The 24,970-nt window shown below is 40.5% G+C and overlaps 1 protein-coding gene across 1 annotated transcript; it reads right to left on the bottom strand.

The window, feature by feature from the left end:
• Positions 1-659: 659 nt before the first annotated feature.
• Positions 660-24,952, bottom strand: TBX18 (T-box transcription factor 18). The gene is made up of 8 exons (XM_068678017.1): positions 24,436-24,952; positions 23,943-24,129; positions 22,292-22,393; positions 19,092-19,263; positions 12,199-12,366; positions 10,862-10,926; positions 6,863-6,957; positions 660-4,351 (listed from the first exon to the last, which is right to left on the bottom strand). The coding sequence occupies exons 1-8, from the start codon at positions 24,701-24,703 to the stop codon at positions 3,627-3,629; spliced, it is 1,782 nt and encodes a 593-aa protein (XP_068534118.1). The 5' UTR covers positions 24,704-24,952; the 3' UTR covers positions 660-3,626.
• Positions 24,953-24,970: the final 18 nt, after the last annotated feature.

Raw genomic sequence — 24,970 nt, 5'->3', positions numbered from 1 at the left:
CTACTTCTCTTGCCCTAATTCTGGTCATTTGTAACAATGCTGGTGTTAAGTGACTACGAAACCCTAGTATTCTAAAGCAATCATATTTTCAGGCTCTGTGCCCTATGTCACATGGAATCATTTATTGCAGTACAATGGGAAATAAGGCCACTACAGTTAAGAGTATTTCTGTGGGGAGAAATGCTGCTCATTGCTGAATAGAGGCACAGCATACCCAGCTGATTATAGGTCGTAAACTCTGCCTTAGTACGAGCACGGAGAGAAGATTTGAAGGGCATTGAGCTCTCATGCAAGCACCTGGTCACGTGGAAGAGTTAACTTCCCAGACCTGGCTGATAAGGGGCAGCTGAACTTGTCTTGGCAGCTGGGATGAGCTGGGTTATGAAAAATTAGCACAGCAAGCTGCTTACTCCCTTCTTCCCAAACCTCACAGCTCTGCTGTCAGCCTCAGCATCTCTTCTTGCCCACCATCTGTCACAACCTCTGCATACAAATGACAGAGAGGTTCAATGGCATGCAGTTAAACTGAAACATACAAGAATTGTAGACTTGTTGGGTACTTGTAGCTTACTGAATTGTCTTTCAGCTTCAAAGCTTACCTTAGAGTTACCTTGTTTTTGCTAAAGTTGTAGAGGAAAAAAAAGGCCCAAGCCCCTTAATTTTGCAAATATAGTAAAAAGTGTTTAGATACACACTTTAATATATTTTCTGTGGCATTTTTGTAAAATACAGATATATAATTATAGATATAATGCATATGTAGCATTTACTATGTTGATAAAAAGCTAGTCATTTCACAATGACACATCAGTAAGTATTTACAATACGATTCAAACTTTAAGGAACAAACGTTTCAAACAATATTGTGTGGTTATATGATAGCAATCATTTGAGGAAAACTAAGAGACCAGTTCTAAAAAAATCCCAGGTGACAAAGTACATACTCTTGCCAGGAGCACCTCCATATACATGCATGCACAATCTATTTTTTCCCCTTGCAGGAACATGCATGACTTAGCTCTTCCACATTTCTACCCAGTCACAGCCTTTCAGATGACATGGATAATTATCTTGCTTATCCTTTTTCATGTACAGATTAATTGTACCATTCCTCCCATTTAACACTTTGTCCAACTGCAACAGTTCAAAGTTTTGGCTGGAACATGAATTACAATACACAACTGCCTTGTTAATTTAAACCAATAGAGCTATGACAATGTACATAATTGAAAAATTTCCCATCATCTACACATCTTAGAACCATTTCACAAATTATTACTGGGAGTTTTTTGAACAGTTTTTTTTTAGCTTTGCAAGTCTTTGCTGTCAGGTCTGCCTCAAAGAACACTGCAATGCCAAAACGAGCAGCAGACCCAAAGTACATGAATGCTCTTTGTTATCCTCACACATGAACACTACCTAGCCATTCGTCCTGAATGTATGGCACAAAGTACATCAGACGTAAAGAACATCTTCATGTTCAATGTACTGCCAGCATTTCCTATGAGGCAAAGAATTGCTAGTAGCACAGTTTACAGAAGAAAAAAAAATAGACACAGAAAGGCTGAGTGAATTGCCCAAGGTCACTTGGGAAGTTTACAACAGCAAATAAGCAAACCCACGTCTCTTTAATTGCAGCCTCACCCTCTTGTCTTTCCAGCTCTAATGAGAACATTCTAAGTGTCTTCTTTAACATAAACATATATATAACTAATAGAAATAAAGCCTTCTCCAGCCACGAGCTTTAAGGCTTTTGTGGTCTCCCTACTATTCCCAAATAATAGTAAGAGATAGAGAGAGGGCTGCTTCTGTATATATTATCTCTAATCCACTGAAGAAACATTAGCTACATTGAGTATTTCTTGAAGTGGTAATGGATAAACCCAGTTTTCCAGGAAAGACGTTGGAACTCTTGCAAAGTTTAACAATACACTTTCACTGAAAAATCTAACAGAGAAACATGTTAATTCTGAGGGCCTTATTCTCCTTCAATGTTGATAAGGAAAGCATTTTCAATTACATTTGTACCCACTTTAAAATGCCTTTACATTAACTGCACAGTATAGATGAGGTTTAGGGAAACATTGAACCCATCCTCCTAAGCATTAAAATCTCTTCCATACCCTCCTTGTTTCAGCTTCAACAGGCAGGCATCTGGAAGGCAGCTCTCGCAGCAGAACCAGGGCAGTACAGGTGCAGATGAGGGCAGAAGTTTCCCTAGGACAAATATCTCCTTGTGTCCTTGTCACTCCAGAAAGGCTTGGTCAGGAGCAGGTTTTGATCTGTGTTCTTGCAAACACCAGTTAAAACCAGATATTGGAAGGAAATAAACTACTCAAATTCCCCGGCAAAGACTGTTTAAGAAACAGAGCGGTAGTAGCCTTATGACAGAAAGCAACAAGAAAGGAAGACAGATGGCTCCCTGGAGGGAGGGAAATAGGCTGTAGGTGTCATGCGGTAGCATTCAAAGTAAACTGTTAAAGGAATTTTGCCTATTGTAATCCTGGTCCCAATTTGACCATGTTACAGGGAGGCAACTATGACAAAGTTCTGCTTCCAGCAATATTTGTGGGCAAACTGGGTTGTTTGTCTAATGGCTACAGGCAATTTATTTATGAGACACTGAGGATGGAAGACTTTTTGCTCTTATTAAAAAAAAAAAAAATCACAAAACACACAAAAGGGTAAAACCAATAATGGAATTTCTCATTCTGCGCACTTTTTTTTTTTCTAAATCAAACCTGTATTTGCCTTTAAAAAAAGTAAAAATACAAAAAGAAAGATACATTAGAATATCCTACTGTCCAGTAAATGTCTTATAGGCAATATTTATGGAGGAAAAAAATGCATCAAGCCCTTCCTTTGACAAAAATGTAGCACCCCAAGGTTCATTCTAAACCAAGGAACACCACATCTTCTGCTGTTGTTTTAAATCACTCATATTGCCACAATTTGAATATGCATTATATGTCTCCAAATACCTAATCATAAATCTAGACTAATGCTGAAAAAAAATCCTAGTAAGAATGCCGTGCTGTTGATAAGCTAAAAACAGTGTATCATGAGAAGGCAAACTAATCTTTCCGTTTACTTTGTAAATAATCCATTAGCTAAACTTCTATTTTAGGCTGGATGCTTGATGCTTAACACTTGAAAGTCCAAATACCCTTCATATCCCTTATAACAGAGAAGAAGCTTGCAAAATGCCTTTGGTGCATCAGCTTACCATGGTATGAATGTTTTTAAGAAACTCACTAGTACTATACGAAATGTAAGTGGGCTTGTTTGTGTTGTTTAATACACTAAGTGTCATTTCGTTCTTTAAAGGGGTTAGAAAAGAGGAGGGGGAGAGGGGAGGAAGTCTTACTTAATTTGTTGCATATGTCCCAACGTGTTATACAACTAAGTGTATTATACCAGAAAACTAAAGCAGTCTGCGCCGCAACAAACTCCGTGTAACTCAAAATAGGAGAATAATCTGGCCGCAAACAAGTCAAAAATTCAGTGAAACTTCCTCTCATATTATATATACACACACTTTACAAGCTACATTGAGTGTCCTTTCATATTCCAGAAGAAATACATTGTAGACACCAAACATACTGTACTTTTACTTAAAGGCTTCATCAAACCATATGTGCAGACACTTGAGAAGACGAGAGTGTTAAGCTTCCTAGGGTCCTAGAGTCAAAGAAATTCTGCTGCCCCCCACTGCTAAGTAAGTGCACTCCTTCCACAGGGGGCAACATCTGCCGATCCGTCATGGTTCCACTTGGCGAGGACCCCAAGAAACTTCCTTGGGAAGAAACAATTTTCTCAGGACTGGCAGCCAGTTTAGGGGATGTGGAAAAGTTATATCCGTACAGCGCACATGGACTGTGCAGTCTAAACGTGTTGTAGGAGCCTTGGTGGGTTTGATTAGTGGTAAAGGCATTGCTGGATGGGGATGGCATGATGTACTGGAGCTGTGGAGACATCCCTGAAATCTGCATGGATAAGCCAGTTTGTGGGCAGCTGAATGCATCCCCATCATTGCCACTCATGGACATATTCACAGTTGTGCTACTCGACACACCGACATAGGAGGGAGTCCTTGGGGGAGCAAACGTCTCACTGGTTTGGTTTGTGAGCCTGTTGTAGGTTTCAGCCAAAGAAGTGCTGTATCTGTTCAGGGTCAAGCCTGAGCGGGCACAAGCTGTGTAGTCAGCTGGAGCAAGGCTACAGAGCTGGCTAGTGTTGGGACTGAGATGGAAGGCTGGAGATGAGCAAGGGGAACCCGGCAAAAGGTGAGGGTGGGTAGATGGCACTCCACTGCCAGATCCCTGGAGTAAAGTAGAGGAACCTGCATTTCCTGGAAGAGAATATGACAGTGTAAGAAACATATTGGGAAAGGTTCATTTCTTAGATGACAGATCAAGACATTTGTCTTTTAAAATAACCCTTGACGTGAAACACTTGGCACAAAATAATTCAAAAATATTGTTACGTACATGTGAAGGTGTGTGTGGATGGCACATGCATATTTTTAAAGAAATGACCTATCCAAGAACTGAACACAACCTATGCTTCTGCGACCATCACTCCACACATCCAACCTTACAGCTCCTGTTCAAAAGGTTAACCACTCTTTGTTTGTCACTGGAAGAAAATTCTGGCAGCCAAGGTGTAGCCATTCAAGTACCACACCACAGGAAGCCTCATTCAAAGTTATGAATTTTGTGTTGTCTCTGTTGTTGCTATGCTCTGGAGTGGGTTTCAGCCCTTGCTCTGTGTGACATATGCTTCTCTCTGTGCCCAACTGTCATGGCCAGAGCACCAGCTAAGGAACCAGTTCCACATCTCAAATGATAGAGGTTCTCATAGATAAAACTACTTAGGAAAGGTGTAGGCTGAGAAGTGTGTACTGAGCTGTTTCATTTCTTGAATGTGAAGGTGGGTGTTTAGGTTTGCAGAAAACTGTGGATGAACTGTTCATTTACTGGTATCAGAACTTTTAACCTCACAAATACCAGTGCGGAGTGTTCCTAAAAATGAACTGCTAACTACAGGTGAAGCCTTTTCTAAGGACTGAATGTTTCCCAGCTGCACGAAAAGCTTCTTTTTCTTAGAAATTATATCTCCTGGGAAAAAGAGCTTAGAAAAATGGATTTGGGTCTTTCACTGCCTTCCAGGCCAAAATCACTTAGCAGGGAAGTCTCTCCTGTTTGTGAATCACATTAACAGTTAAACAGCTTGAAGACGCAGAGATACGTACTGTCAGTAAGCTCACAAGTTTTCATGACAGGTGAGCTAGTAAAAAGAAAAATAAGTTATCAGTGAACTCTGACTCCAGCTTGTTGTTCTACTAACAGGTTACAGGCACAAAGCACTATGAGATGCTTCCAAATTCCACAGATCCTAGGATTTCCATTTCAACACCTCCACTGTCTGAGATGGGCAATTTTAAAAATCAGGACAGACTTCTAATGGGGGTTTTTCACCAAGTCTCTTTGCCTAAACTCTAAATCTCTATACACCAAGGCACATGAGGTTAAAGGTGTGCACAGATCCTAGTTCCCACTCTCCAAACATCAGCAATAACTTCAACAAGCTCCTTAACCTCAAGCAACAGCAATTCCCCTACTCTCAAAAAGTGCTGCTATGTACAAACAGGGCGATATAGCTGGTCTGTCTCCTAGACAGGTTAACTCCACAGTTAGTTGCCTGCCAGTCTTATGAAGTCTGACAAAGGCTGGTGCTACCACCTCATTCTAGGTGTTTGTAAAAGGACCAGACCCCCAGCTCCACCCTCTGCTCAAAAGTTTGCCTACGTTTATCCTAAACATCTGTGACTTGGCAAAAAACCCTCCTTTTTAACTGCCCAGATCAAACTCTTATGCTTAAGATTTTCAAAGGAGTGGGCTAAGGAGAAGTTAAGAAAAGTGACTTTTGTGTGTTTCTGTATTTTCTGAATTTTTGTTCTGAAGGTGCTTAATGGCTCTGGAATATATTACCAAGAAAGCAGATAGGATGTTTTTAAATTTGATAGCAGGAAAGGTTAAGACTCAAAAGCAAGATATCTGATTTAGTTGTGAAAAGTCTGAGAAGTTTTCTATACGCACAGTGATGCTCTGGAAAGAAAGGAACTTAGAAAAGAGTATGGAAAGTCCCCTCTCTCAGGGGGCCATTTAAATATCCTCACAGGCCATTTAAATATCCCCCTCTCACACAGCACTACTTTTATGGCAGGGAAAGTGAAAGCCAAGAGGTTATGGACTCGGGAGCAGGAGAAAGAACAGAGAGGAGATCCATTTTTTCAAGCTCTAGAATACGTATAAAGTTTGTAGCTACTTTCACTGAACAGCTTACTCGTCTTTAAGAATCAAGAAAGCTTTCCAAGGAGCAAGCAAACTTAAGCTTGAAACTGTTTATTCAATACATAGATAACACCTCTTCTTTCTTTTTTTTTTTTGTTGTTGTTGTTGTTTTTTGTTGTTTTTGTTCGTTTGTTTGTTTGTTTCTTAAATACAATGCAATTCCTGCATTTGAGTTTAGATGTGTACAACAGAATTCACTAATAATAACTCTGCCTTGTGTAGCTAGCCAGACCATAACACTCATTAAAAGGTTATTCTGTCCTTAAATGTCATCTTCCTCCACATGTGATCTGATTTATCTTCATGACCTAACATTTTTGCTGCCACAGTCCTTAAGTTAGCACTTGTTTTCTAACTTAGACTAATGCTGATGAGAGGTGATGGCCTGCAGTTGGTTGGTCGCATTTTCTGCAGGTGAGACACTTACCTAGATTTTTGTAAGGAATGATGGGCATAAAGCTTTATCTTCATGCATTTTGGTTTTGAAAAACCACAAAGACTGTTACCTTGTTTGGGTATCCCAGGTATATCTTCAAATGTAAGTGTTCTTAGTGAAGGTCTCCAGAAGGCATAAGACTCTACCAAAGCTTCCAGTCCCATCCTATTTAGAACAAAAACATCATTGCATTATGATAGAAAGCTGTATTTTGTCACATTTATCTGAATACCTCAGAAACATGTAAAAATTATTAACATTTCAGGATTATTTTGAAGTTCATTTTGCTTTTTAGAAGAGTCTTACATGCTAACTCATGAGATTCTGTGATGTGTAGTCACTTGGCTGATAGCATGCAGAGTTCCTTGTTTCTACAAGTCCACTTTTCTTTTTCAGTTTTATTTTGGGGAATTTTTTTTTTTTTTTTTGGAGGGGGGGAGCTGTTAAATGTTATGATGTTAAATAATTTCCTAGTATGACATTTCTGTAAGAGCAACTGCTCTAATTACCAGGAAGATGATCTCCTCTTTCTGACTAGAAAAAAGGTGATCAACTGACAGCTGTTATTGAAACTGGACTTCCAGACTTTGTTGGTGAGTTCGAAAATTGTGCTCATGACACGAGCAAGGCATGGGTGTATAGCTCTTTTGCTACTAAAATGTAAAAATATAATGTTGTGTTTCAGACATTATGTGCTGGGCAAAATGCCTTTAGAAACTGAAAATCTTCAATCATTTTCTTTCAACAATGTCATGACAAAACAGAAATATCTGGCTAAACAATTTTGGTAGATAATATTTAAAAGAATCTCTATTTCCGGAAGGTAAAGGCTCATTTGCTTTCTGACAGAATTTTATAAATAATGCAGCTCAGAGGTATAATTTTGCTATTATTTTTGGCTGCTGAGCCCCAAAGGCCTGTTAAGTGTCAACATCAGGCACAAACCAAATACAAGTGCTTGCCTTTGAGCAGCAACAGTCTGTAAACTGGAATTATGCAAATAGACCAATTTGAAGCTACCAACATGTTCTTCTGATACTGCTTCTTCCACGTTGCATTTCCAGGAGGATCACAAATGTACTTCAGGAAATAGTTATAAAGTATTTATTAGTTGAACCTGGACTAAAAAGATAGCCTTCATTTTCTTCAGTAATGGTGAATTTTCATTTCTAGTTAAAGTAGAGATAAAAGCCACCTCCTGGAGGAGTGTAGCCAAGGTGATAATTTATACAAGATGCCTTCGAACAATTTCCACATTTTATCACCACCCTAATTTATGCTATCAAATGGCCAAGTTTATTTAACAAAACAGTTATGTTTTTTCCTGAACTATTTAAAGAGAGAAATTCTGGTCCTTTCCTGAGTAAAAGTTTTTATAGGGTCAAACCTAAGGCCTAGCTGAAGAATGAAACTATTCTCAGCACATAAATTCTGTTGCACTTTGCAAATGTACAGGGAATGCTTTTAAAAGGTGAAGCTACTGATTTCTGTAAAATAGCCTTTGGGGCTCAAAGGGAATGACCTGAAAGGGAATATTTTTAATTAAACTGAATTATTGCATGCAGCAGTGCAGAATAAGATAACCACAATAATTAAAGCTACTTTGAAAAGTTTGATGGAATTGTGAACAGCATTTTTCACACTTGTTGCAGATTAAAATGCCTAGGTAATAACAGCCAGAACAATGAAGATAACAAAATCTTAACATTTAATTTCAATGTCCAGCAACAGAGTGAATTAGTAATCAGCTGAGTAAAGTACTGTTTTCCTCAACAATTATAAATCTCAGCTGCATTCCTAAGCCTACCTATTTGGTGCCACAGATCCTATGGAAGAAAACAGCAATACTGAGATCAGTAAACAAACGTCTATTTGCAACAGACAAGAATATGCAAGAGTTACTTCTGTAATGGGTGCATATATGACAGTAAAAGCTTTTGGACCTTATCTAAAGCCAATTCTGAAACATTTATACAATTATACACAAGCACTTTCTACAAAACTGGCCTCATAATCCATTTCTGTAAACTATAACTGTTTTCAATTCAAATATTATGTGGCTGTGTTTTTTTTGTTGTTTGTTTGTTTGTTTGTTTGTTTGTTTGTTTTAACTCCTGACCCAAACCGATCCCTAGCAGCCAAACCTCTCCGGATAGCCCCAGTAACTATAACTGGATTTGCACTGTTGCAGATGCAACACACTCACAGCACCTACATCGTATTCAGACAATATCAGGAGTAAATCCAGTTCAAGACTCCTTTCAGAATGATCCTTTCCAGTTTATTTTCAAGGGTATTTTCTCTTGTTTCATACAGCATCACGCATGAAATTCTAACCTAACTTAGTCAGAAATTTCAGAGGAGTTAGGTTTGCATACTTCTTAGAAGACTCCTTCGCATTTATTAAGCCTCCTTAGCATTTATTTTATAGCTCTACAATAAGCATGCATAGCATTGCCTATGGAAAGCTGTCAAATATGGCATGTTCAGCATATTTTTCTTGCTTGAGTACACACAGCTTGTTTTGCTTCTTTGGTCGCTGTATTTATCTGGAAGTTACTGTTCATTTATTTGCAGTATAGAATGCTACAAAAGAGGACAAAAGTCTATTTATGCCACTGCACGGGACATCCCTTCCAGGCTTCAGGACAGAGTAATGCCAGTTGGTTTTTGCTAGAAGACAAAAACCTTAGAAAGCAGCAAATACAAAGCGTAAACTGAAAAGACTCTTGCAGTGTGCTCCTGTAAATTTTTATAATCCCACCCCACGTTCATTTTCTAAAAAATACTCTTTTTTTTTTTTGCTGGCCAGTCTCAACCTTTAGTTAACTCAGGTGGAAGCATAAAACATTTTTTAATGCTGTAGCCTGTGCTAAAAGAAAAGCTCACTAAAGCAGCTAACAAAAGATACTCTCTGAACATTCCTCCCGGTACACAGTCTGCTCCCTTCTCTGGAAGGCAAAGTCATAAATATAGCAGCTGTAGACAGCAAACGCAAAGTGGTCACTGGAACTGATGTATACTATGCACCACAATTAAATGCTTCTTTTTTTAGCTGAAATGGTTTAACATGCAATTCATAACAGGCTTAAGTATTTTGCATTGAACAGTCTTTGGATAAGATACCGCATCTGTACTGGCAGCAGGGACCAGACCCAAGTCTCCACTTCGCACTACTCAGATTCCCTATTGCTATTTTGAAAGAATCGTGGATCAAGAAAGAACAAGCAATTAATCAGTCCAACTGCAACAGAAGAGGTGGAAACCAGGCCCGTTTCAAGGTCATCTATAGCCTACTAGGAAAAGCATTCACTTAGGAAGTGGTTTTAAAACTCTTTAAGTGAAAGAGACATTTGAACACAGGTCTCCCACCTACACAAATGTAATAACCATAAGGTTACTGCACGAGCAGAATTAGTTTCTCCTCCTTTAAGAGAAAACAATGAGCCACTCATCCATACTAAATGCTACTAAATTCAGGGGAGTCTGAGCTTATGGTTGGATAGTGGTATCTGCAATTTGTGTCTCTATCCTGGAGGAAGTCTTCAGGAGCAGCCACTCCTTTTGGCCAGCTGTGCTCCCTTCCAACCTTGCCTGCTGGCTTTTGAAAACTCCCATGCCCAGGTCAGTATCATTACCTACATGCCCACTGCGACGCCCAACACTGCCCCCAGCAAAATGGTGACACAGCCTCCTTGGCTGCCAGTTCTTCCCTGCTCCCCGTCCTGGAGCACACTCTGGTCATACTCTCGAAAATCTGAGTCCTCAGGATGCATTAATTCAATTTTCAGCCTTCACAGTATACTGCAGTTTCCAAAGGAAACTCGAGTACATGAGTCAAGCCACGTGCCAACCAGTTCTTGCTCTCCGAGGGTCAGAGGAGTAGGAACAGGAAGCCACCACTGAGAATGTTACTGGGAAGCCTAAGTGCTCCCTCAGGGAGTCTGAGTCCTCAGACTAATTTGTCTGTAAATACAGCTATTCCCCTCTGTATGAAGAATATCCGCTACTAGCCTTCACAAACTGATTCTGTCTGCAACAACAAGCCCATCTCCTTCCCAGCACCTACCTGTTGCGTCCTGAATCTCTAAACCCTTTGGCAAATGGATTCCTGTCAATCTTCAGGCGAGTTATCTGTGAAGATGATTAAAGAAATTAGTATCTACAAATTTATCTAAGAAATACAAAAAACGACTCTCCTGACAGAATGAAACTGTCAGTTGAATATTCTAGCTCCATTCATTTAAAGTAGAAATGTCTTACTATTTGCATGGTTTAAGAAAGCTCTCTTGAAACACTGCAAAATAAGGCCCAGTCTTCTGACCATTATTTTTGCAAATCCCCTGAGAAGCTAATAGGTATTTAATGCTACTAACTGGCAGGTTGGAATTCTTGAGCAAAATCTTCTGGAAAATGTCATTCTTCACCTAAGAGAGTACATGGCCTAATCGCAATAAAATTTAAATTAAATTTTATTTCTGTATGGGCCAAGAAGGAAATGTGAAAAGAGTGAAAAGAGAGATTATCACTAGGCTATTATCCTCTCTCTCTAAAAAAAAAAAAAAAAAAAAAAAAAAGGAAAAAAAAAGAAAACATAAAATACTTGTAATTCATTTAAATAAAAACAGTAGGCATGAAGTAATTGTATCTCATTATTTAGTAGGTTCTCTTGCCGTTACTGACACGGTTCTCTCTGTAAAGATAAAAAGGCATTCATAATCTCCCAAAATATAGCTACAGTTTCTTATATGGAATTAATAAAATGTCCAACACTAAATATGGTGTTACTCTGTATATGAATACTTCAACAAGTGGTGATAAGAGGCAAATGTTGAGTCTGTGCGAATAAATTTCAGTTAATAATATATGCTGAATCCAATTAATAAAAATTACAGCTACTTTCTTCAGACCTTAGCTTCTCTTTTAAGGTATTGGGGCACATTTTTCAGACAGAGTTTTGAAATTACTGGAGTCAGGCACAAAAGTGCTTTGCAAATTCTATCTGATCACTTATCTACATGTACAGGTACAAAAATACCTTTAAAAAACAAATTCCTCTTTGCCTTCTTCTTCAGTTCCATTTATGATTAAGACATTATTAACTATGTTGTCAACTTAGACAGTGAGATCTTCATTACAAAAATTACTTTTTACAGGCAGCACCTAGTCCACATGGCCTGAAGTCTCAGCTATAGCCTCTGGGCACTGCTGCAATACTACTAGTGAAAGCTACTTGTAATATTAAAAGGGTTTAGGCAATGCTGCCCAAACCATGGTGGTATATATATATATATATATATATATAATATATATATAATATGGTGGTATAACCAACATATATTGTTTTTTCCTGTCTCACAGTTCTCTGAAAAGCCTGCAAAAAGCTAAGCAGAAAGCCCGAGTTACCTGTTGATTTTGGTATGCTGTGACAGTAGTGAATACTGTCTCTGGAAAGGAGAATGCTTTGACACCTTCTCCTGAAGGGATAGGCTTGACGGGGGACAGATCATCTCCACAGTCTTTTCGGATGACATGGACACGAGGCTGGTATTTATGCATAGAGTGAAGGATAATCTGTGTAATCAAAAGAAAGGAAAAAGATAACATTTATTAGAACGGACACCCTGTTGTTCCAGGACTAATAGCTTTTTGAAACCACAGCTTATGGCATGTGTTTGCCACTCCACTTACTGGAAATAAAATGTTTGTTTTAACCTCTGAAGGTTGTTATTACAGTAGTCTGTGCATTTATGTTATTGCCAACCCTAAGCATTTAGAAATTATGACTCAGGAACCCCAAAATCATGGGACGGGCTCAAAAAAAAAAAAAAAAAAGAAAAAAGGAGTGAAGTTCTGGTCCCACTGGAATTAGGAAAGTTTTGTCACCCTTTTTTTTTTTTTTCCACTTGAGCCTGGATTTGATCTAACACAATTAACAACAGCAGCATTTGTCTTTTGTTTTTGGAGACTTCAGGATATGCTTGAAGCATTTTTCTTCTTGATATCCAGAAGGCTGGAAAATGTGTTTTGTTTTGAACGTGATCTGAGACTCTTATACTCTGAAACAGCAGATACTCGGAGTAAAACACCAAAAGACAAAAGCTTAAAATGTTACTAAGCCTAGGTTTGTAATACGTTTACAGACAATGAATATCAATACACAAATCCCTCCCAGCATAAAACACTCAATTCATAATAAAGGATAAACAAGAACAATATGAACTCATAGTGTATAAAGCTAAACATAAAAATAATTCTTGGTATTGCTCCCAAATTTTAGAGGAAATTTAACATACGCAATTTTTCCTTTATTTTACTCTATGCCACTTCAGCTAACCACTATGAAAATAGAAGATTTCAAGGAAAAAAAAAAAAAAGAAAGAAAGAAAAAAAAAAAAAAAGGAAGCTCAATTATTATTTTTGGAAGGCCTAAGAAATTAGTAACTTGATAAATAAATAGCCCTATGGCTATTGGCCTGTGGAACCCCTAATCAAAATTCAGGGGAAGGTTTTTAATTTCCTGCTCCTTGAGTAGCCTCAAAATGTGTATGTGCTCAGGCACTTGACAGAGCCCTTATGCCTGAATGCCAGATACCATGGAAGTTCATTCATCCAAATGACACAGAAGACATTACATTCATTTGGCTAAACTAGCATTTGGCTAGTTTATTACACTTGGTCCTGGCCAGATGACATGACCCCATTTTGGATAAGCCAAGTTTCTGGATAATCAGGGTTTTTATTAGCCTGTAAGTAAGGTTTTGACAATGACATCACAGGCTCCAATTAATTTGCTCAGGGAGTGCCCTATGGATGTTCTCATTTGAGGCCTTTTCCCAGTTTTCAGAATCTTGCATAAGCAATATTTTTATCATACAAATGTGTATTCTCCTTTATAACAATCCTTTCAGTCCTCTGTTGGCAAAGATCTACAAAATGAAAATGTAGAGAGGACAGCACATTCCTGACCCTGCTTTCCTGTGAACACCCAGTGATACTAGGGGAGATACTGATGCAACAGGAAAAAAAAAAAATCATCAAGGAGAGCCCTGATCCCCTGTTCAAGCCCATCGTTATTCTGCGCTTTGTCATCTGCCTGTGTACAACTGAGCACACCACACTCTGCTCCCATTCTGCTTACTGTAACCCATCGGCTTTGTGGTGCATATGCCTGCTTGCTCACACGGCAGACTTGCCCATGTATGCAATGATAACCTAGGCAGCTGTGAACAACCTTGTTCACGTATCAGAACAAGTGAAGTCCCAGCAGCACAGAAAAAACACTTCCCACTCCTCATCTGGGTTGGTATTGTGGCTAAACTGATCCCTGTCATCTCGTAAAAGCAACCTGGCTTGGCTCTGTGCTGTACTGAAATTTCCTGTGCTGATATACTAGCACATTAATGATCCATAGCAGCAAAAAAAAAAAATTGTTCTTCGTTTTGTACCGTGCCTTGTATGATGGGAATCTTTGTTAATTATCAGGATTTTCAACTCTAAATAAATTATACCTAATTGCCAAGTCCTATTGAATTAGAGAGCAACACCATGTAGAAGGGGAGTAAAAGGAGAAGCAGATGCGACGCCCGCTCTGAAAGCTTGGAGCAGCGCTGGGGCCTCGGGCAGGGCAGGGAGGGGAGCAGCTTCCCGGATCTGCGCTGTGAGCGTCCCTCCACCACCCTGCCCAGCTGTGCAGAAAGACCCCGGGCACAGTTTCATCCCTCCCGGGACGAGCTAAAGGACAGCAGGGGAGCCCTGCTCACAGCAAAGTCCCAGACTCTTCCCCAAGTTGCTCTGGAGGCGGCACAGCCACATTTTGCCCCCGTGCTGGGTTAGACAGTTTTCCTAAGTGAGTGAGCTGTCTTCAGACGTGCCCTAATATTTTCCTAGCAAAATCGTCAACCTCAGACGTTAGCTTCACTACCGTAAGGTTACAAAACAGCCACTCTTTCTCACATGTATCAAGGCACCATACCCGAGCCCTCCACCATGCGAGGACAAATAGCACAGTGGTTCTGATGAGAGCTGAGAGGGATGGCGCCTACCAGCACTGCACCGTCACTTCCCAGGGGAATACATCTCTCTAAATGTAAAATTCTCAGTATTGTGACACTGTCACCACGGCAGCTCTCAAGACGTGATCTACCTGGGCAGGGAGGATGAGGAAACAGCCCTGCATCATGAAGGCAGAAGCAGGCTGAGGCGAGACAGAGGCAGCGTGGAGTCAAGGCCACCACACCTACAAATGCACAAAGCTCTTTCTGGCCAGAATTACCTCTGAAATGGGTGTTTTGAAAGGTGCTGCCATGATGAGACCTTAGGTACTGCCATGATACCGTCAGCACCAGCACCGGTGAGCCCAGTTCTCCTCTAGTATGGTGGCGTTGTCCTCACCTCACTGCTGTTGCCTCCAAAAATCTTTGTGTATCAAGCAAAGCCCACACAGTCAGGCTTTCTGCAGTCAGAGAAATGTGTGGAGCCAAGGAACATGAATTCTCTTTTCACAAAGACAGAAACTGCAAGTGCAAATGCTGATGTTTTCCAGCTTTTCATTGTGACAAGAAGATGTTACTACCCACTGACTGTAAGCAGAGCTTACTGCTTGAAGCCAAGTCTGGGCAGAGCAAGAGCCCGCCTCTGCCTCCAGCCTCACCCCACTTTCAAATTGGGGAAGGAAAAAAAAAATAACAAACTACCATGGAACAATTAACATACTAACGGCCTCATTTTCACTAAGAGTTAGATGTTCTTCTTCATCAAATACATACTTAATTGAGAAGCACAGAGAACAGCATCAAAAATACTGACTTTTGCCCTCTGTCGAAATGCAGATATAAAACTGCATCAAAATAGAAAAAATGAAAAACCAACCAATTCTAACCAGAGTGAGAGAGAGACTGATTTTACAATGTAACAATTATTCCAAAGACTGGAGGTGAGCGACATTGACACATGAGACAAAGAGCACCCAAACCACACACTTCTCAGTGTCAATTGCAAAACACAGATTCACTTTTCCGTACCATAACTCAGATGTATGACAAAAAAATGCCACAGTAAAGGCTCTACTGGTGTCGTCGAGCCTTAATATCTATCTGGGCACACAATCTTTCCAAAGCAGAGAACTTATTCTATGACTCCCTTCTGAGATCAAAAATACAGAAGGAAAACATATCCTTACAAATTTTGCTTGATCTCCTCAGCCTGCACGGGAACTCAAGTATCAGAGAGTGTCCTACGTGCAGATGTACTTCAAAACCCCTCCACGGAACAGCACTATAAAATTACGTCGTCACCAACTCCCACCCAAAACACTGATGAAAATAGCAGCAGGCAGCAAGAAGTCCAGAAGCATTCGAGCAGCAAAACAAGTTGTCTCAGAGATGGCCGATCCCTTGAACAAGAAGCTAATCCCGGGCCGGCGCTGCCATTTACCACAGGGCCAGCGCAACGCAAGAGGAGCTGGCTGCTGTTAGTTACAACCGCAGTATAAATACTACACAGAAATACTACCTTAGCGTCTGTTTGCAAATAGAGTCCCCGTTCCCGTGAACGTGAGTCACTTCTGTCAGCAGCTCTGAGAGTTAATACTCTGGTAAAAGGGCTCTGGGTCGATCTCATGCGAACTCCCTACCTCAATGGAAATTTGCGTCCGCAAGATCAAAACTGAGCCCTACAATTTTAACACAAACTCTCTGCAATAACTGACACCTCTGAGGAGGATGGAAAGAACAAAGGAATGATTTCAACAAGAAATAAAGCCCCGGAACCAGGCAGCACAGAAAGTGTACCCAAAGAACAGCTAAACCCCGGTGCTGTTTGAATCACTGGAAGAAGGAAGGCAGAGTGCAGAGACCCCACAGAGGATTCTCTGAGCCATTCTGCCTAAGCAGAGGATGAAAACGAGGATGAAAAAATGCTTTCTAATAGCCTAAAATACATCCCTTCTCCCACTACAGGGGTGGGAGAGTCAGAACACTTGATGTAAAAACAAATATTCCAGGGACAGTATGACCTTGACCTCTGGCTCTTCTAATCCCCCATCCCTCCCCTGGTACCCTCTTGAGAAAAATGGTTCCTTCCTGCTTATGAGAAACAATTGTTTTTTATATTCATCACAAAATATGATTATTCGTTTTCCATTATTGCTGGAGGCATTCAGAGGCTACATAGCTTTTTCAATACAGCATTCCACACTACCATAGCTTTAAAAGAAAAAATGTACCCATTGGAAAAGACACTTTTCTGCTTTCTGCTTTTGCCTTTTCTGGTAATTATGAATGACATGTTTGCAATTTCCCAGATTTGAGAAATATGAAATTATTTTACAGTCATCCTTCTTTTGTCCTTTTATTTTAATACTTAAATTTCCATTTTGGGGAGGAGGGGCTCTGCCGTAGCTCTGAATCAGTTCAATGTGTCTCAAATCGCTGTACTAGAGCTTTGTTTCACGTGTTTCCAAATCAAAACACTTAACTAAAGACCAGAAAATTTATGTCCCCCCATGTTATGAATAATGGTGTGCTGCGTACACTACACAGGTTTTGGTTCTGAATAAAAACAAAGCTAAGAACTGGGATGGAAAAACGCAGTAACGCAATTCTCTACGTATCTGAGATTTTATCACAAAGCAGTTTGTGATTGCAAGTGCATGGGTGGACCACTGCATCCACACATTGCCCCTCACAAACCACCAAGTACACAAAGCAACTAGCCTGCTCTCCATCAGAGAAGTGATGTTCTACCCATTCGCATCTGCTTCACTTTGTAAACTGTTACATTATACTCTGGACTCCGATAAAGCAGCTCCCATTCAAAAAGAGTCTCAAATACGCAGATCCTGAGGAAACTAAGGGGGCTACCTGTGCTAGTACTCAGTCAAACAAACAATGACAAATGTGACCCCATAAATGTAATTCTGGAAATAAACAACCTACCACGTCTCTTTTACAATCCTAAACAAAAGCACTACTCACTCAAAAGATGTAAATACCCACATGAGCTTTTTAAGGAAGAGCATAGCAAAATTATGAATAGTATTATAAGAAAGGGAGATTTTTCATCCTTACGACGCATTTGCTTGCTCAGTCCAGCCCATCTCTTGTATTCCTGCGTCTGTACTATTAAAGTTTTAACTCCTGCGCAATTTGACCACAGTCTCAAGTTAATCTCCTTTGCAAACGCAAATAGGGAAAAAAAGAGTCATACTTATACTTGGAATACGTGTTCAGAAAATACCTGGCTTAATGTCACAGAGCTACAACTATTTTGAAAGATGCGTGTAGTATCTTTGCACTTTGTGCCAGGTACGTTTTCTTTCAATCCTGTCCATGAAGGAGAAAGTATACCGCTTAATAAACTGGGCTATGCTAAGGACAATGGAATCCACATCCTGTCTCAAAACTTGCCTCTTACATCTTAAAACTCTACCATTTGGAATTCAATGTTCCTTTTGAAAGGAAGCCAACATTTGCCATTTATTACTGGATTTCTCAAAATTAAAGACTCCACTTGGGCTAAAAAACAATTCTCATTTTTTATTTTTTTTCCTAAGGTGTCAACTAAAACTATTTTAAGGATTGCTAGAAAGATACTGGCTTACATCTGTCATGTTTCAACAGTTTTGAAGAGAAAAGGAAATATTAACATAACACATTTTGTCACATTAGATAATGTCATAACTAAACAATTTAGAACTTGCAAACAGAACACTCATACTGCATACGTCTTCGCCAGTTTTTTCAGAAGTAATGAGCCTCAGCTGTGAAAGGGTCTTGCTTCATAAGGTATGCAATAAATCATTATCGGAGCGAACCCAGCTCCCATGTTGTTCGTTTTTGACTGCAATTATTAACACCTCATGGGATTTCACACAAATGTTTAGGTTAAACAAATAGTTAAGTGTATTTTTATTCACATGAAGCTATTACACACTATTAATATTTCTCCTAGCCACTTGTGAATTTAAATGTACTTTTTGATCAGAGCACAAGTTGCGAGTAACACGCTTGGTGGGAAAACATGAGAGCAATTCTGCCCCTTCATATTAGGCAATTTAGCCTTGTAAAGTCTTACTTTGCAGAAGGAGTTCTATTTTTGAGGGGGGAGTAAAACAGCAGGCTCTAATAAGTAGTTAATTGTCAGAGCAGAAAGTAAGCAGATTTTAGATCTGGACGGTAAAGTTCCAAAACAGCTTTCAAAAGTCAAGCCTATTTCTGGCACCCTGAAGCTGTATGTCAGAGTCTTTCAGAGCTGAGCAATGTGCCTACATATAATACCGTAGAAGACTGAGTACTCACATGCCCTTGATCGTCAAGCTCATTATTGGTGAGCTTCAGTTTGTCGAAGCTGATCACTTGTCTCATCCACGTTTCCCCAGAAGCGGGTGAATCGGGGTGAATATAAACACGAGGTGGTACCGGGGAGTCAGCATTACCAGCCACCATCCATTTGGAGCTATGATAAACATACCTGTAAGAAAAAAACAAATGTCTGTAACCACAAAACCTGAAATAATTGATCAGACCTGTTAAGGGTTAACCTACTAGGGACCATATATATAGCAAGAACCCACCAGCTGACCAGCATGAAAGGACAATAAATGTTACAATTTAAGTTTCAAAACACAGTCTTGGTTTGCACAAAGGTAGTTTGTGCATAAGTTTAAAACTCATGCTTTCATCCAACCTTAGTCTTCCTAAAATCAGTAACAGTATGTACATTAGACTCCATGCTACACTTCAAGCTGGTGTCAATTCATTGACTGCTACAGCTCCACTCTGAAAAAACATCAACAAACAGAGCAGAATCTGGTCCCTCATTTATCAAATCAAGTAGTAATTCCATATATGGAAGATTTAACATGTTGACTGTAATATAAGTCTATAAATAAAGCTACTGAAAGGAAAGAACATTATGATTGGGAAAAATAATGAAGCTATGTCAAACTAAGTTCTAGCTATTTCTGCAAGACTATTATTTTTCCTGAATAGCATTGCAGAAAGGTTTAAAAATTAAAAAAAAAACACAGCTTATATTTCATTTGATAGGCCAATGCTGAAAAAATCATTTTCTTACAAAAGTAGTGCCTTCTTCAGTAGAAAACTTATTTTGAAGGCAGATACTTCACAGAGCAGTTTAAAAAGGACTAATTAAAAATGTCAAGGTATTTTTTTTCTGAGTACAGTAAAATTCCTGTAAATGAGCTGTATTTTCTAATAAAAACAGGAAAGAATATCAAATCATGTGTTTGTAAAATTCAGTTCCTTAGCAAAAAAAAAAAAAGACAAAAAACATAACAAGAAACTAAAACCAAGTGACCCAATACACGAATCCCTTCATACAATTCATATCAAGCTGGAAAACTAAGATCTAGAACAGTGGCAATACCCTTTCCCGAATCCTCTGCAGAGAGAAGTTCTCAATCCTATTCCACACAGTCAACCATTCTAACATTTTTCATTTATTTTATATTTGTTGTTTTATACTCAATACATGCTTTTCCTACAAAAATAAATAATGCCATAAAAATAAAATATTTTGAACCACACTTTAAGATTCCAGATATTTACAGTGGGATCCAAATTTGCTAGAAATCTAGATCTACATGCAATTTTCTTCATTTCTGTTTAGTTTTGCTGTCTGCTATGACAGCTAGTGACTAGGCTCAATATATGACTGCTATTGCATCTTTCAAACATAAAGATCAGCAAGGCAATCATTTTGCAAAGCCACATGAACAGTAGGAGTTAAAGTAAGTCAGCAATAAATTTATGTGGAGATTGCATGGCAAACGATGAAAAGGGGAATCAAGTAAAACATGAACATCTAATAGGATGATTAAAGGTGTGGTACTAAAATATGATTATAGAAATTTAAGTTTGCCAATTACAAAAACGCTGCCCGTCATACAACTTTTGTTAAGTGACTTATCTGGGGACCATGCATCTCATTGGGCAGACAGTGCGGATAAGCATGAAAATATTTATTTTAAATAAAGTGCCTTTTAAACAACTTATGCTTGCTGTCACTGTTTTTAATATTAACATTTTTGTTCAATCTGGAATATTTACTTTGCTCTTCTTGTGAATTAAGAAACTGCTCAGACCTTCTAGGAATTATATGCTTAGATTGCTAAGTGAAAGTACACTTGCAACATGAAGAAAAACAACAGAGAAAAAAAAAAAAGAAAAAAAATCATTTCAGCTGCACTTCTCTGTTTAAAAAAAAAATAAAATTAATTTAAAAAAAGCCTTTTTCCCCCTATGGTACAATCAGAAAAGCCTTCCATAGGTATATGGACTGGACACGCTCAGCATTTTTACAGACACCTTGTTGCAAAATACAAAATCAAAAAGGTTCATAAGAAACTGCTTACATACCGCATGAGAAAAGGACAAAATTACAGTCAATGAGGTAAAGACATGCAAAAAAACACAGGGCAGTGTTTGTTTAGGAAATAAGGAAACATTCCTGAAGAACCAGCCTTTTAGTCTTAGTCTGAAATATTCCTACTTCCACAATTAAATCTGCAGCGGTTTTCCGTAAATTATACTAAGTATAGGGTTGAAACAATCAAAACAGCAATGGGTAAGGACCCATTCCTGCCTCCACTGAACTACTTGGCAAGGCTGCTCCTGGCTACTACAAAGAACAGGATCACGTCTGTAAAGCATGAATACAAAACTTCTAGAACTCATAGGAATAACTACTGTGGGCCCAATGCTACTATCATTTCTACAGGACCAGTGGTTTCAACAAAGTGGAACTAGCTCACTAGAAATAAAACTACCCTTGCAATAGTAAGAGTTTAAGCACAAAATTCCTACTCTCAAATGTTGGAAGAACAGCTACTTTTGTTCCTCACATTATTCCTCAGACAATAATGCCACTGATTGTTTAAAAAACAGTAATTAGAAACATTACCCTTTGCGAATCTAAGCAACCAAGTATCTCAGTGATAAACAGCTATTGAAGCAAATGAAAGAATCAATTTGAAGGACGACCAAGAAAGCTTATGCGCACTACATTCTAATGTCATTAAATCAGATATTAATGATATAATGTTATTTGTTAATGTTAAAGTTATGTAACCCTAGAAGAAAAATGTTTAATTACATATTTATTTGTTAACAGGAACTAATTCCCACTGATGTGATGAGAAATAATATATGATAATGTTTCTCTGACTGTACTAGAACTGCAGACAGCGAAAGCAGAAGACCTGGTGGTTGCCCACAGCACACATAAAACATAAGCCAAAGGTATAAAGAGCTTTGACACCACTGCAGTTATTTTTGCATACTTGGCACCTTGGCACAGTGTTTTTTTTTTGTTGTTGTTGTTGTTTGTTTGTTTGTTTTAATGTACCAGGATGAAAATAGGAATCAGGAGGGTTAAACACTACCTTCTGCTAATTTACATGCTGTTAATATTTTCTACCAATAGCTGAGATCCCTACAGCTTGCAAGATGTGTTTTTTGCCATAAAGCCACCGTACCTGTATCTTTTGTTGTCCACTGGCACAATATCCATAGCAATGTAATACTGCTGATGTGGGTCTAAACCTGAGATCTTCACCCTCATTGCGGGAAACATCCGCCTGAACATGGAAAGAGAGAGGTCATTTTTAATATGAAACAGACTTGGGAATGGTTGTTTAGGAAAAGTAACCAGTTCGTGGGATTTTTCTCGTTCTTCCTTTTAGCCTACAGAGTCCTTTTTGACGATTACAGTTACATAGCCATGAAATGGTCCATTCGATATGTCAAAACAGATTTTTAAAGTGCATTTACTTGAACAATGCTTCGTATGTTTTGGGATACGCTTTGGGAGTGCAACTATTACCACATCATTTCAGCTTTCTTGTTAGACAGTAAATCATTTTGTTTTGAGACTCTACTTCAGCAGTACACACTTTTAGAGCCCGTTAGAAATATTAACTAGAAATTTATTTCTGGAGATGTGCAAAAAGCATCTCCGTCCAGGAACAGCAATGCTTACGGAAATGTAAATTGCCAGTTGCTTGAACTGACAGCGGCAAATGGTGTATCATTTGTATATCAGCAAATTACAAAGTTGAATCCATGGCGATACAATTATAACACTGCAAGGATGCAGTTATAAAACCCAATGTGCCATGCTATAACCAAACAATATGGTCTTTATTGAGACGGACTTCCTGTCTGCAACTTACTAAAGGTGAAGTGCAAGAGTTACTCTGTCTTTGAAAGGTATAGTAAAACTTCTTTATTGAAAGCAGAAACGAACGTACAAGGTAATTTCTAAAAAATACGTTCACAATTTAGGTCCTTCTGTGGAGAAAATGGAATAATTAACCGATGCAGCGGTTTTAACATAAAAAATGCATTTCTTATTTCACCGTATGCTTGGCATGGCTTTTAATCGAGGAAGTTCATTCTCGATGCCAAAAAAGAAACATCATAACATTGAGCTGACTGCGAGCTAATCAAAGGTACTTTTCTGTGGTTTATAAACCTGAAAGCCATGCCGCTTTACCCACTATTTGTTGCTCCTCTAAAAAAAAATAATCAATTAAAAGTCGTTACTGGAAAGAAAAATCCTATCTCTTTTTATTCTTGAAAAAAATAGCACAGGAGGGTAAACCTGAGTGTGGTTAACCAGTTTGCACTGTTATTTCAGTGCACCTGTAAGATAAAAAAGAAAATCCCTGACTGGACCCTGCTAAGACAAATGTTGCTTTGTGCTGTTTAAGACTGCGTTTCAATCATTAATAAAGCCTCTCTGAAAACGCAGAAGGTAGCATATGGATTCAATAAAATATGTTTTTGTAATTTCTAATAAGTTCAGATACTTTTATACTATCCAGGTTTTTGCCATCTGTATCCACTGGCAAAGGGGGAAAAGTTTCCCCTCAGAAGGACGCGGCGCTCGCAGGCTTCACCCTAACGACCAGGAAACCCCACACGGCCACATGCCCGTCTGAAACTCTCGCCATCTCCCCGGCGTGTAAAGATTTTTCTCTTTTTTATTTTATTTTGGGGGGGGGGACATTTTCTCGCCCGTTTTCGTGCGGCGGCCGGCGCCCGCCGCCTCCAGCGGCCGTCGCGGGGCCGGGGGAGGCCGCGGGGTGCGGGGCCGTCCCCGCAGCGCCCCGGGGTGCCCGTTACCTTCCGGCCTTGGTGATGATCATCTCGGTGCCGATCTCGTGGAAGCGCTTCCAGAGCTCGGCTCCCTGCAGGTCCACCCGCGGCGCCTGCGGGGCGGGCAGCGGCGAGCCGGGCCTCGAGCCCTTCGGGGAACCGCCGGGCGAGGCTGCCGGGGACCCCGCCGGGAAGCCGTCCTCGCCTCCGCCGCCTGCGGAGAGAGGAGAGACGGGGAGGAAGCCCCAGGGGTTGAGGGAACGAGAGGCAGGGCCCGCCCGGCACCCACACCCGGCCTTGTCCGCGGCCTTCCGCGCCGGGCTGCGCACCCACGGCGGGGCTGCGGGCGGTGGGCGCGTCCCGGGGCGCGGATCCCCATCGCGGAGCCGCGGGCACCGGCACGAGTGTGTCGCGAACGGACCCCCCCCCGGAGGTGGCTCCGCCGCCTGGCGGCACCCGACGGCCTCCCGCGGGGGTCGGGGGTCGGGGCCGGGGGTCGGGGCCGGGGGTGGTCACTCACCGGCGGGCCCGCGGGCGGCGCAGCCCAGCTCCATGTCCCCGCAGGTCCTGCCGCCGGCGGCGGGGGAGCTCTTGGCGCAGCAGCCGCTGCCCCCTTCGTCGTCCGCCGCCTCGTCCTCGCCGCCCAGCTTCCGCCGCTTGGGCTGCCGCTGCTGCTGCTGCTGCTGCTGCTGCTGCTGCTTCTCGGCGCCGATGAGAGCCTCCACGGAGAAGGCGTGAGCCTTCAGGCTCATGGTGGTGCCGGGCGAGGACCGCCGCTTGTCGGCCATGCCCGCCCCCCTACAGCCCGCGCATCCAGGCCCGCCGGCACCGGCACCGGCACCCGCGCCCGGCCGCCCTCCCGTCCTCCCGACCGCGCAGGCAAGGGGCTGGGGCTTTTCCTCGCCTTTCTTTTTAAATCCAAGTTATCAGCCAAGTTTTTTTTTTTTTTTTCTCCTTTTTTTTTTTTTTTTTTTTAAAGAGGGGGGAAGAAAAAAACTCTATTCCTTTTTGCAGATGCGCTCTTTTTCTCCCCCTCCTCCTCCTCCTTCTCCTCC

Source organism: Anas acuta, chromosome 3, assembly GCF_963932015.1.
Source record: "Anas acuta chromosome 3, bAnaAcu1.1, whole genome shotgun sequence".
Classification (NCBI taxonomy): Eukaryota; Metazoa; Chordata; class Aves; order Anseriformes; family Anatidae; genus Anas; species Anas acuta.
The sequence above is the reverse complement of the archived record's forward strand: the minus strand, read 5'-3'. Positions and strand labels throughout refer to the sequence as shown.